The 14,490-nt window shown below is 39.6% G+C and overlaps 1 protein-coding gene across 1 annotated transcript in view; it reads right to left on the reverse strand.

Moving 5' to 3' along the window:
• Window positions 1–665: 665 nt before the first annotated feature.
• Satl1 (spermidine/spermine N1-acetyl transferase like 1) overlaps window positions 666–14,490 on the reverse strand; it is an 18,698-nt gene continuing 4,873 nt past the window's right edge. The window contains exons 2-6 of the mRNA XM_021153315.1: window positions 12,184–12,235; window positions 3,159–3,239; window positions 2,659–2,760; window positions 1,746–1,786; window positions 666–996 (exon numbers count right to left, since the gene is read on the reverse strand). Of these exons, the coding sequence (XP_021008974.1) occupies window positions 826–996; window positions 1,746–1,786; window positions 2,659–2,760; window positions 3,159–3,239; window positions 12,184–12,235 (447 nt within the window). The 3' untranslated portion in view covers window positions 666–825. The remainder of the gene's footprint in view (window positions 997–1,745; window positions 1,787–2,658; window positions 2,761–3,158; window positions 3,240–12,183; window positions 12,236–14,490) is intronic.

Consider the following 14,490-nt stretch of genomic DNA (forward strand, 5'->3'; position numbering starts at 1 on the left):
ATTTTCTCACAGATAAATATCCCTGCTGGGTATAGCTGGTGTATATATATATATATATATATATATATATATATAGAGAGAGAGAGAGAGAGAGAGAGCTCACCTTCTTATGATGGTTCTAGATGGTTATATAATTCCAAAATAATTGTACTTCTAAAAGAGTGATAGTACCAGAAAGGGTGGACACAAATACAAGTATTACTACTTGAATGTGGTATCTTCAACCAAAGTGCTCTAGATGTTCAGGGATGGAATGTTCTTAGAGTACAATAGTGAAGAGGCAATGGGACTGAACACTCTAGATAAGCAATTACTAGTTTTTCACAACTTAGCCTTACTGTAGGAAATGAGTTTTAAACCTCATACCTACCTCTTTCTATTTAAACATAGCCATCCTTCATCATATACAAAATATAAATCCTTAAGAAAATGACATTTGAGCATTGTGCTTATCTTAATTTCAGCTATATGAAAATGTGAAAATATCACCATTATACATTTGATGACATACAGTTACTAAAACCTCCAAGCCCAGTGTAAGTGCGTTTTGAAGGATATAATCATGGAGATTTTTAGAACTTTTACTAGCCATTAGTGTTTAGTTTGCATTGCATTGATGGTATCTTGAAAACTCTGTTTGAAAGTAAAATATCTACAAGAATATTGCGTTCATTTGCTTTATTTTACAACATTTGATGCCAAAGTGATGTTTCTCAGGTGACATTCAAACATTGAGGCCTATGTTGGGATAAGTTGTTACTGGGTTTTTTTTGTTGTTGTTGTTGTTTTTGTTTTTGTTTTTTTTTAATTTTTTTGTTTTTGTTTTCATTCTTCCTCTGCAAGTTCCAGGAGATCATCCAAGTTAAATCTAAACAAATGCCAGCCTTCCTCACAGGAGAGGTCTAAAGCCCCTAGGCGAGTGTAGTACTCAACAGAATCCTGATTCCAAATGATGACAAGAAACTGCATGCCACAGCATTCAGTGTTGATGGCTATCTGTTTTAAAACAAACAAGTAGACATTGCCCTTATTTTGACAGTATAATCATTCACATTTTACTGAAGGTCTATTATATAAATACTATATATGTATAACAATTTTGGAATAGGTATTTTGCGACAAAAAGGAATCTTTTATTGCAAGTCACACTGTGGGTTTATTTTATGAGTAAAATCCCCTTATCCTTGATGATAAAAGCATACATACATAGTGTGCTTATACATTATATAGGAATAAAATTTAATTAACTATAACATATAATCTGAGCTTTCAGCTTGAAAATCCACTTTACTAAATATTGGAAGTACATGTTAGGAAAATGTTTTGTGTATGTGAATGCACACATTGATGTGGATTTGGCCATATGTCTGCCTGTAGTGGTGGTCAGAGGGCAACTTTGAATGTTATACCTCAGGTGCTATCCACTTTTTGTTTGAGAAAAAGTCTTTCACTGGCCTGAAATTTCACCACATAGATTAGGGTAGCAGCCAGTGACCACAAGAAGTCTGTACCTCTCACCTGACATTGCTGGCATAAAAGTGTGTGCTACCACTCCTGGCTTTTTTGTGGGGTCTGGGGATTAAATTTAACTCCTGATGTTTGCAAGGCAAGCACTTTACCAACAGAACCAGTCTTGGTATATTTAATTAATAAGATTAATTACCTAATCTATGTCCTCATTAAAAAAAAATCTTGATGAAGTAAAGGATAATATATAGACTATCAGTACTAACTATAACACATACCTGACTTAGCTTCTTCAGCATGTCAGCCCCAATACCTATACCTATAAAATAGATATGTCAAAGAAAGTCTGTAAGTTGAGAATTTTCACTTAACTATTTATTTTGATTTTAAAGCAATATAAGATCAAACTCTGTTTATGGTTGTCATATATTCTAAATAGCATGTGTTCAAACTCACTCATGAATGCTTTACATTGTCTTTTATCTAACTGGAGCCTGGGAACAATGCTAATATAAAAGAAATTCATTTTATGGTAAAAAGCCATCCTGAATAAAAGTGTCACTGTATTCTTTCTTTTTCTTACCATCTTTTATTGGATGGCTTGGAATGTGAACTCATTGAGATCCACCTGCCTCTGCATCACAAGTACTGGAACTAAACATGTGTGTCACCATGCTGGCCTTCACTGTTTCCTTACAACAGGGCATATTTCTTATCTATGTCTACTAAAAACAGACCTAAAATATAAAATTATTTTACAGATAAAAATATTAGTTGGGATGGAGAGATAACTCAGCGGTTTAGAGCACTGAATGCTCTTTCAGAGGTCCTGAGTTCAATTCCCAGCAACCACATGGTGACTCACAACCATCTGTAATGGGGTCTGATGCCATCTGGTGTGTGTGATGACAACAGTGTACTCATATACATAAAATAAATAAATTTATCTTAAAAATATTAGTTGGAACTGCATAGCTTGCTTGAGAGTGTTGATGAATACTGTTGAAATATTTTCTAACTTACGGTTGAATCTTCACTGCACTAGGATCCTGATCAAGCTCAAGAAATGGAAATGAGTTATCTAAATGAGTTAAAACTGATAACTCTAGTAAAGGCTTATTTGTAGCCCTTCCATTAGAATGTAACTTAGAAAATTTTACATGTTTGCAAGTAATATGATTGTAGTTTTACCTTGATAGTCTTCAGTGATATAAAAATCCTCTAGGTGAAGCAGTTTGCCAATCCGTGGGTCATACGTGAAGTAGTACATGGCAAATCCAATGGTTTTGACTCCTGGGAAGAGAGAAGAGAGTGGCGATAGAGGCTGGTGCTTTCAGTCATAAGAAGGCATATGTTTCCAAATAGAATACAAAAGGATATGTTTGTTTGCTGCTTTAACAACTAAGGCACTAAGTGTCAGCATCAGCACATAAATATATAATACAGAAAGTTCACTTTTCTTATAATAGAACCTTTAAAAGAAAGTGTATATTTTGATACATGTTCTCATAATTTTTATACTTTTATTATCAGAGTGACATAGTAGTGTTATTTAAAAGTACTCTAGGTTTGTACATTGTAGTCCTCTGCTTAATACTATTTGCACGATGTGTATTTGTTAACTGTTAACTCTGTTTTCAGATACAGAAAATGTGTTACAGACTAAATTAGAGACAAAAGATTTACTTTACCTGATTCTGTCTGTTCACTGGGTGCTTCAGCAACCAGGCAGTAGAAAAGTGGATTGTCCCCAAAACCATCCCTGAATAAATCTGAAATATCAATTCACGTACAATACGTCAAAGTTTATAAGTGAGCAAAGACGGCAAAATAGGAAGGAGCAGGAGCACTTCCTTCCACGTGCACAGCGGCTATGCTAGGAGCAACTGTCTGATGTGAGGATTTAACATTTACAACTTTTAGGAGATTCTGGCTATATCTGCGGTTACTTTTGGCTACATGTACACATAAGTGTGATGTCACATACATGCATGCCTACCTCCCTTTGAGTTTTCTACAAGATTTTTGTAAGAATGACAGCTTGTATTTCTGGAGTAGTTTGTTGAAGCCTGGGTGATCAATAATTATCTTGTCCTTAATGTTACTAGGTTTTATGTTCTAACAAGACTTCAATTCAGATTGTTATTCCGACTCCTACCAACTGAAGTGACATCTAGGAAATTAAATGGATCTAGCCCTGTTTGTACTTGTATGGGATCTGTCTCTGTCTCTGTCTCTGTCTCTGTCTCTCTCTGTGTCTGTCTCTCTTCTTCCCTGCCTGTTGTGGACAGCCCTGGGGCTAATTATATTTGATGTTAATTCCATTCTCCTGTGAGTGGCTTTGAACTAGGAAGAGTCAGCCCTCAGGTGATTTCCTGTAAACCTGATTCCCACCTTAATTTGTAAAATAAAGGAGAGCTGATGATTGGGCAGATAAAAGAGAAGGTGGAGTGGAAGGTGGGGAGAGAAGAAGCAGAAAATGGAAGAGGGAGAGGTCACCAAGAAGGAGGAGGAAGAAGAAAAGCAGAGCAGAAGCACATGGCCTGGAGAAACCGCAAGTTCTAAGGGGTCTCGTTGATATGGAAGATGGTAGAGTAGCAGGAGAGCTGCCCAGTCTTGGCACACAGCATGGATTCATGTTAATTGAGTTATGTTTTCATTGCTGGGGCATATTTGGGAGGAGATTTACCACAACACCTTCCTCCCTCTCTCCCTCTCTCCCTCCCTCCTTCTCTCTCTCTCTCCTCCCCACCCCCACTTTGTGTTTCTATGGGAATATATACACATGCACATACACTCTACCCCTAATTTGTGTTTCTATGGGAATACATATCATAGACATTTCCTCTTGCTCAGTGACACAGATATAGGCCAGACTAGACCAGATTAAAAGTAGACAAAGGCAGGTTTATTAGGGGACAGCTCTGGGGTGGGTTTACTTATCTCATAGGTGGAGGTAAGTAAAATCATACAATGGGGCTTTAAAGCAAGGAGGTTTTATAGAGCTTAGGCAAGGAGTGATGATGACATGCCAGCTAAGAGCTGGAATTGCATCCATACATGGTCAAAAACTGAGCCCCTGGATGGGCATTCTTTGTGGGTTCCTGGAAACAGAGACAAGGAGTGATGCCATATTAGTTCAGAGTTTTCTCCAAATGGACAGTTTTCTCTGTACTGGTAGGGTAGGGGGAAAGAGGGCAGACAGGGCTTCCCAGCTTGCTTAGAGTATGAGCAGGGGTTCCAGCTTAACAACACACATACTCTATGCACACTTTGTGTTTCTATTGCAATACACATAAGTGTAATGATAATAAGCACTAAGTGCTTAAATAAAATAATTAAAGTGCAAAAGGAGGCATTAGTAGAGGAAATAAAGGAGAAAGAAGGCCATACAAAAATGTGAGCAGTGCTGTCTCTTTTCCACTGGATGGTTTTAGCTTCTTTGTCAAAGATCAAGTGACCATATATGTGTGGGTTCACTTCTGGGTCTTCAATTCTATTCCATTGATTTACCTGACTGTCTCTGTACCAATACCACACATTTTTTTTTTTATCACAATTGCTCTGTAGTACAGCTTGCAGTTAGGGATGGTGATTCCATCAGAAGTTGAGAGAAAGGGCCATCCACCCATCTCAAAATTGTTAACCCAGAAATGTTCCTGTCCAAAGGAAAGACAGGGATAAAACATGGAACAGAAACTGAAGGAAGGGCCATCCAGAGATTGTCCCACTTAGGGATCCATCCCATCTGCAGACACCAAACCCAGACACTATTGTTGATGCCAAGAAGAACTTGCTGACCGGAACCTGGTGTGGCTGTTCACTGAGAGTTTCTACCAGCACCTGACCAATACAGATGCAGATACAGCTAACAGTTGGACTGAGCCCAGGGACCCCAATGGAAGAGCTAGGTGAAGGACTGAAGGAGCTGAAGGGGATTACAACCCCCATAGTAAGAACAACATCAACTAACTGGACTACCCAGAGCTCCCAGAAAGTAGACCACCAACCAAGGAGTATACATAGAGGGATACTCTATGGCTCCAGATACAAATGTAGCAGAGAGCTGCCTTATCTGACATCGATGAGATGGGAGGCCCTTGGTCCTGTGGAGGCTTGATGCCCCAGTGGTGGAAGACGCTGAAGGGGTGAGGCAGGAGTAGTTGAGTGGGTGGAGGAGCACCCTCATAGAGGGAAAGCTGAAAGGGAAGAGGGAGGATAAGATGGGGGGTTGTGTAAGGATAACCGGGAAGGGGAATGTCATTTGAAGTGTAAATGAATAAGTTGATAAAAAAAAGTCAGAAGTGACTCTTGAGAAATTAAATATAAAGATTGCTCAGTTCAAATACAATGACGATCATAATGGATACTTTTTTACATTTTTACCTCTCTTTGTGTGTGTGTGTGTGTGTGTGTGTGTGTGTGTGTGTGTGTGTGTGTGTGTGAGGGGGGGTGGGAGACAGAGGACAACCTCTAAGACTAAGTTATTTCCTTCTACCATGCTAGGTCTTAGGGATCAACCTCAAGTTATCAGATCTTTACTCACAAAGCCATATTCTTGACCCCTAGTACAAGAGAGAGAGACAGAGACAGAGAAAGATTCAACAATGTATTTTCTGCAAGAAATGATGGGAAAAGATGGCATGTAGGTAAAACAATCAGGGTAGATATATTATTATAAGATTACAGATTACTGGAGAAGAAAATGACATTGTGTGATTATAAAAATATCTAGTCACTAAGAAGATAGAGCATATATATATATATATATATATGCATGTGTGTATATGTATATATATATATATACATATATATATATATAGAGAGAGAGAGAGATCTATAAACATATATATAAAACAAAATTTACAATTCTGATATCCAAGAGACAAGCATTGATATAACTGAAGGGAGAAGTACATAGTATCATAATAGTATAAGACTTAAATATTCTACTTTTAGTAATGTATAAAGAAACAAGATATAAATCAATGTCATGGATAACTGGATATTAGAGACCAACTGGACTTGTGTCTAGTTACTTTTCTATTGCTTTATTAAAAACACCATTACTAAACAGCTTATAAAGGAAAGCATTTAAATTTAGCTTAAAGTTTCAGAGGGTTGGAGTCAATGACAAAACAAAAGGCATGGTGGCAGGGACAGCTGAGCACTCACATCAACATAAGCCAGGAGACAGAGACTACATCCTGGGAATGGCATGAGTCTTTTGAAACCTCAAATCTTGCCCCTTGTGGCACAGTTCTGCCAAGGGGGGCCATACCTCCCAATCCTTCCCAAAGAGTTCTACCAACTGGGGACCACATATTTAAACATGCCTATGGAGACCATTCACATTCAAACCACCATGCAAATGTACAAGACAATGTGCATGAAGACAAACTTTTTCCCAAGTGTCTAGGATAGAACATATATAAGTCTTTAGATCAAGTCTTTATAAAAGTTAAAAGACTAAAATAATGCACAGTATGTTTTCCAGTCACAAAGTCATGAAACTGGAAATTAATAGGTAAAAATATACACATTCAGGAATATGTGAAAATTAATGCTTATATTTCAACAAACAATGAGTGAAGAAAGAAATCAAAGGGCATGGAATGTGACTCAATTATGGAGCTCTTTCCTGACATGCAAGAGACCCTAGGTTCTGTTCCTAGCATGACAGTTAATGAATATACACAAATAAATATTGCTGCAGTTAATTTAAAAATAGTCAAGATGCAATTTTGTTGAAACTATTGATGTGGTATAATATGCCTGCAGGAAGAAGATATAAATCATAAAAAAGACATGCTAAAATAATTAGAAATAATTGACAATGAAAACATCACAAACAAAAGCTTATTGAATGCAGTGATAGTAGTGCTCACAGAAATTAATAGTTGCAAATTCCTATATAGTAGGAAGAAAATATGTCAGAAAAGAAGTTAATATATGCCTTAAAGGGATATAAAACAAAGTAAGCCCTGATGTCTCCTATGGAAGACAATAAAGTTTAGCAGATATAAATATGATGAGATAAATACAGAAAACTTAAGGACCCCCAAAGCTGATTATTTGAACAAGTCAGCAGAACTGATGGCTAGATTGAAGAAGAACAAGAAAGAGTACAAATATTAAGATCAGAAATGAAAATGGGACTTTTACTATATGAAAGTCAGAATATATCCATGCTGTAAGTGATATTGACCTAGTAGTCGGTTATGTTTGTTCTATTACATACCATTATTTTTCTATGTCTAATTTTCATTAAATTTTCTTATAAGTCCACCTAAGGAAATACATAGTGCATTTGTAATGTTTGGTACTATCTACATGTTAGGCATCCATGGTCCTTGGAACTTATCACCTTGGATGAAGGGGTGATATTATCTATTCAAAACCATAAAGTGTCATTAAAATAAATGTCAGTAGACTTAAGCTAGTTCAAGGACTGTTATGTTATGAGTAGTAAGATTTAACATTGTTATGATGTTGATATTTACATAATTTATTTACATATTCAGTGCAGTCCATTAAAAGTACAGTCTTAGTTATTGTTCTATTGCTGTGAAGAGACATCATGGGCAAAGGTAACTCTTATAAAAGAAAACATTTAATTGCAGATTTACAGATTCAGAGGACTGGTCCATTATTGTCATGGCAGGAAGCATGGCAACATTCAGGCAGGTATGGGGCTGAGAGCTTACATATTAATCCATAGGCAGGCAGAGAGAGAGAGAGAGAGAGAGAGAGAGAGAGAGAGAGAGAGANAGAGAGAGAGAGAGAGAGAGAGAGAGAGAGAGAGAGAGAGAGATTGGACCTCGCATGGGCTTTTTAAACCTCAAAGACTACCTACCCCACAGTGACACACTTCCTCCAATAAGTCCACAAGGCCTAATCCTTCTCAAACAGGTCCACCAAAAGGTGACAAAGCATTCAAGCATATGATCATGTGGAGACCATTCTGACTCCAACTACCAGTTTCCACTCTCTGGTCCTTGTAGGCTTGTAGCCATATTATAATTCAAAATGCATTTAATCTAACTTCAAAAGTCCCCATTGTCTTTCAGTTAAGTCTGTTTAACAGTACAAAGTCTGTCTTGAGACTCCAAGCAATTCCTTAACAGTGACCCACTGTAAAATCAAAATCAAAAGTCAGATCACATACTTTGAACATATAATGGCACAGGACATACACTAGCATTTGAAGAGGGAGAAAAGGGAAAAAATGAGGACCTGCTGGACCAAAGCAAGACTGAAAAGTAGCAGGGCAAACTTCAAATTCTGCATTTCAATGATGACTGATGTCAAAGCACTGTTCAGATCTCCAGCTCCTTTCAGTTTTGTTGACTGCAGTATCTTTTCCTCTTTTAGACTGGTTCTACATTCTGTCTCCAGCTCTCCTTGGTAGGTATCTTATGACTCTGGGATTTCCAACATCTTGGGGTCTTCAGCAAATTTCAGGCTTCACTTTTATAGCCTCATACAATGAACTCTCCAGGCCTCCATACAGGACAATCCCCTGCCCTGACCCTCTACCCCACCACATGCCTGGCCTCTCAGTAGTTTTTCTTAGTCACATAGGGAAATCCCATAATCTTCTTCCATATTCTTTGTGAGGTTTTTTTTTTTTTTTTTTTTTTTTTTTTTCTGAGACAGAGTCTCCTATGTAACCCTGGTTGCCTGGAACTCACTATGTAAACCAGGCTGGCCTTGAACTCAGAGAGATCTACATGTACCTGCCTCCCAAATGCTGGAATTAAAGGCATGTGCCACCACGGCCAATCTTGACTCTAAATTAAGAACCACGTGGGCAAAGCTTCTAATTTCTGCTTACTATGCTGGAACCTGCCCCCCCCTCATTCAATTACATCTGCCTGAGTTTTCTGCAATTGATAGATTCTTTTATTGCCTAAACTTCAGTTTTTTCTTTTATTTCTATGCAAAAGTTAGAAGCTTAGCTTGTGGGGATACTATTCCCTTTATTCCATTTCAGATCACACCTTTCTTTAAATTTCACATCTCTTTGAGCATACAACATGCTCCAACATTATATTTTTCTGGTGAGCTTTTTCTCTTCAAACTGCACATTTTGTATTTCTCTTTGCCCCACTTGACTTTTTTCATTGCAGGTCTATGTGGGACAGTGGGCTGCGCACATAGTCTGGTCTCCAGTCGAGCAAAGATCTAGAACCCCAGGGGACTCAATGGGTGGTGATTTCCATCTACATGGGACAGAAGGTGTTTGATCATGTCTCCTGGACCCCTGGCTCCTGTCAAAATTACCGCCCCCACAGCCTCCGCAGGAGAGGTGTGTGACTATAAGTCACACAGACAATGTCCCAAGCTCCTGACAGTTTGGCTAGACTCCACCCCCACAGTTACCTGACTATAGCCAGGTATGCTCCTCCCCACAGTTACCTGATAGCCCATCCCACTATAAAAGGAGCTGCTTGGCAACTCCTTGCTCTCTTTAAGCTCTCACCTTTCTTACTCTCTAGCCCTCCTTTTCTCTCTCTCCCTTCCTCCCTCTCTCCACATGGCCATGGCCAGCCTCTCTCCCTCTTTCTACCTTCTCTCCTTTCACCTGCCTTTCTACAATAAAGCTCTAAAACCGTAGAATGTCTCTGCTCATCAAGGCCCACTGTGCTTGAAAGATGGGAAAGGCTTTCCCCTAATGAGGTGTGTCTAACCTCCTGCAGGAAGGCCTTCCTGCACTCAAGCCACCACTGACTGGACCAAGGACTCTCACCCGTGTGGGAACCACCCAGTATCCCCCTCTCCCCCTGCCCTCTTCTCCATCCTTGGGGCTGACCGATCTGCCCCCAGAGCCCCCATTTGTTCTCAGCTCTTCTGCGTTATCCAGTGTGAGATGCCTGAGACCGAGAACCTGTTACCTAGGACTGCCCCTTGTCCACCACTCGCTGAGCTGGGGTCCGTGGCTTCCCACAGGCAGACACCCACCTGGGGCCAGGTGGAAAGCATGTGGCAGTCCTTCCGTGTCCGCCAACCCAGGGCACTGGAATTCTGGTGGGACGCAAGTTTTCTCCCATTCCCTTTATTCCCCCAAGCTCACTGCCCCACAGGTCTACATAAAAGTGATCACCAATAACCCTGTGGCACAGCCAATATTAGGCTGTTTTGAAATCTCCTTCAAGGCCATTCATTAGTCCAAAACTCCTCAATTTAGCCTTAGACAGATTCTTAGGACAAAAGCAAAAAGCACCCATATTCTTTGTCAAAATAGACCAAGAAAAGTTTCTAGGCCACTTCCTAATATTCTTTCCCTCTTCATGAAACCTCTTAATCTTGGCTTACATAGTCTAAATCACCCTCTGCAGCACACTTTTCCTACTGTAATAGCCTATTTGGCTCCTGTCTTAGTCATTGTTGCATTGGTGTGAAAAGACACAATGACCAACTCTTACAAAAGAAAATATTTAATTGAGGCTTATTTACAGTTTCAGAGGTTTAGTCCATTATCATCATGGTAGGGAGCATGCATGGTTCATGGCATGGATGGCGTTGGAGCAGTAACTGAGAGATACATCATGATCCTCATTCAGAGAGAGAGAGAGAGAGAGAGACAGACAGACAGACAGACAGACAGACACCGTGTGTGTGTGTGTGTGTGTGTGTGTGTGTGTGTGTGTGTGACTGGGCCTGACATGGGTTTTTGAAACCTCAAAGCCTACCACCAGTGACATACTTCCTTTAATAGGACCACATCTCCTAATTCTTCCTCAGTAGGCCACAAACTAGGGGTCATTCTCATTCAAACTAGCACACCCACCATCCTTTTTTCTTAAATTCATACAGATTCCAAAGAACTCCAAGTATCCCAAACAACTTTAAAAGAAAAAAAAGTCAGAGGATACTCATTGCTTAATTTTGACATTCACTATAATGTTACAGTAGTTAAAACTGTATGATGAAGAGGACTGATATATAGACAAACCAAACATAAACAGAACTGTAAAATAAATACTCACAAAGCTATATGGCTAACTGATTTATTATCAGGGTACCAAAGCCATTAAGACAGACTTCCCTATCTTCACCATCTTTTAGCCTTATTACTGAGTAAAATTCTAATTCATAATAATTCTCTACATTCTCCATTAATATTTTTGGCTACCAAATGTAGAAAACTAACTTTTTCAAAGCTCTTGCTTTGCATGTAAGGAACAAGACATTGCATGTAAGGAACACTTCAGACATGCCGAACAGCTTTTTCTCTGTTTTGAAATGCATTTGCAGTCTATTGCATCTGTAAAGGCATGCACTGTTTCATATTAAAAAGATAAAAAATTAAAAATATTAGACAGGCTGGGTGTGGTGGTGCACGCCTTTAATCCTAGCACTTGGGAGGCAGAGGCAGGCAGATTTCTGAGTTCGAGGCCAGCCTGGTCTACAAAGTTAGTGCCAGGACAGCCAGGGCTACACAGAGAAATCCTGTCTCAAAAAACAAAACAAAACAAAACAAAACAAAACAAAACAAAACAAAACAAAACAAAACAAAACAAAACAAAAACAAAAACAAAAAAAATATTGAAACACTGAAAAGGTGATGGAATTTGTCTTGTATATGCCCATATTAATAATAGGAACACTTTTTGTAACAAGGACAGCTGCTTCTGCAGTCTAGGTATTCGTCCTATGTGCATGTAACCACACTGTTTTTACCTGCAGGAAGATTACCACAAAGCATCTTACCCTGTTCTGTTAATGACACTTTTTCTTGCATGCCTTCATAGGAAGCCAGTTCCTGTCAAAGTAGAAAAAAAGTTTCAGCTGATGATTAGATAAATATAATCATTAAATTATTTATTGAATATAACACAGGAATGCTAGGTTGTGCTAAAAAGAAGTCAGATTTGATTTCCATTATATAGAAATTTGAAGTCTGAAACAACAATGTAAAACAATATAGCTAGATAAATAGTTGGTAGCTAGATGATAGATAAGCATATTATAGGGAGATGATAGATTATAGATTTGGTATCTCAATCACATGAATGTTAACTTTCTGGATTAGTAGGTCTGAATTCAGCAGGAACCTGGAAAGTAAAAATAAAAAATTGTTTCTGGGCAGTCACAGCATTTATTTATTATGACTTTACAGAAAATTTTTGTGAAATGTGTTTCCTTGCAATTTGCTAGTATAACTTTAAATGGCTTTAAAATTGTAGCCTTGCAGTCTGAGCTGGTGCCATAAGCAGACCTTGGGCACAAGCTCTGCACTCTATCCCACAACACCCAGAAGAAGCTTGACTCCCAGTTGCTCTAACACGGCCAGGAACAAGGAGGCCACAACATCTGCCCCAACACCAAGAGTAACTGGGATCCCAAAGATGCAAGGACTCAGGAACCACTGCCCAACCAGTTACACCGGCTCCTTCCAGTCTGAGCCGGGGCCCTGAGCAGACCTTGGGCACTATCATCACACCAAGTCCCACAATACCCAGAGGAAGCTCAAATCCCAGGTGTTCAAATATGCCCAGGATCATAGGATCACAGGATCTCAGGATCTTGGTCACACCAGGATTTCAGGATCCTAGAGGTAGCTGGACTCCCAGGTGCTCTTACACCCAGGATCTCAGGATCACAGGATCATTAGAGACAGCTCGACTCTGAGGAGTTCTGACACAGACAAGATAATAGGAGGGACAGGCTCCAGTCAGAGATAGAGAGTGCAGGTAGCACTAGAGATAACCAAATGGCAAGAGGCAAGTGCAAGAACACAAGCCACAGAAACAAAGGTTACTTGGCATCATCAGAACCCAGTTCTCCCACCATAGCAAGTCGTGGATACCCCATCACCTCAGGAAAGCAAGATTTGAATCTAAAGTCACTTTTCATGATGATGATAGAGGATATTAAGAAGGACATAAATAACTCCCTTAAAGAAATACAGGAGAACACATGTAAACAGGTAGAAGACCTTAAAGAGGAAACACAAACATCCCTTAAAGAATTATAGGAAAACACAATCAAACAGGTGAAGGAAATGAACAAAACCATCCAGGATCCAGAAATGGAAGAAGAAACAATAAATAAATCACAAAGGGAGACGACCCTGGAGTTATAAAACCTAGGAAAGAAATCAGGTGAAATAGATGCAAGCATCACCAACAGAATACAAGAGATAGAAGGGAGAATCTTAGGTGCAGAAGACACCATAGAAAACATTGACAAAACAGAAAAAAGAAAATGAAAAATGAAAAAAGCTCCTAACCCAAAACATCCAGGAGATCTAGGATACAATGAGAAGACCAAACCTAAGGAGAGTAGGTATAGAAGAGAGAGAAGATTCCCAACTTAAAGTGCCAGTTCAACAAAATTATAGAGAGTCAGGAAACTGAACAGAGGGAGCCACCAGAAAGTCCCAGATTCCAGAAAAGCAAGAGCCTCCAAGGACCCAATGGGGATGATATTAGCTGAAATATCCAACAAAGGGGAGGGAGAACCTGTAGAGATCATATCCAGAAGTTATAGTCCCCTGGTTGCTGGATGGGGCCATCCACCCATCTCAAAAATTTTAACCCAAAATTGCTCCTGTCTAAAGGAACTACAGGGACAAAGAATGCAGCAGATACTGAAGGAAAGGTGATCCAGAAACGGCCCCACCTGGGGATCCATCCCATATGCAGTCACCAAACTATTGTGACATTATTGTGGATGCCAAGAAGTTCTTGGTGGCAGGAGCCTGATATAGCTGTCTCCTGAGAGGCTCTGCCAGTGCCTGACAAATACAGAGGTGAATGCACACAGCCATCCACTGTACTGAGCACAGGGTCCCCAATGAAGGAGCTAGAGAAAGGACCCTAGGAGCTGAAGGTATTTGCAGCCCCATAGGAGGAACAACAATATGAACTAACCAGTACCCCCAGAGCTCCCAGGGACTAAACCACCAACTAAAGGGTACACATGGAGGACCCATGGCTCCATCCATATATGTAGCAGAGGATGGCCTTTTCTGGCATCAATGGGAGGAAAGGCCCTTGGTCCTATGAACACTTG

This window comes from Mus caroli, chromosome X, assembly GCF_900094665.2.
Source record: "Mus caroli chromosome X, CAROLI_EIJ_v1.1, whole genome shotgun sequence".
Taxonomy (NCBI): domain Eukaryota; kingdom Metazoa; phylum Chordata; class Mammalia; order Rodentia; family Muridae; genus Mus; species Mus caroli.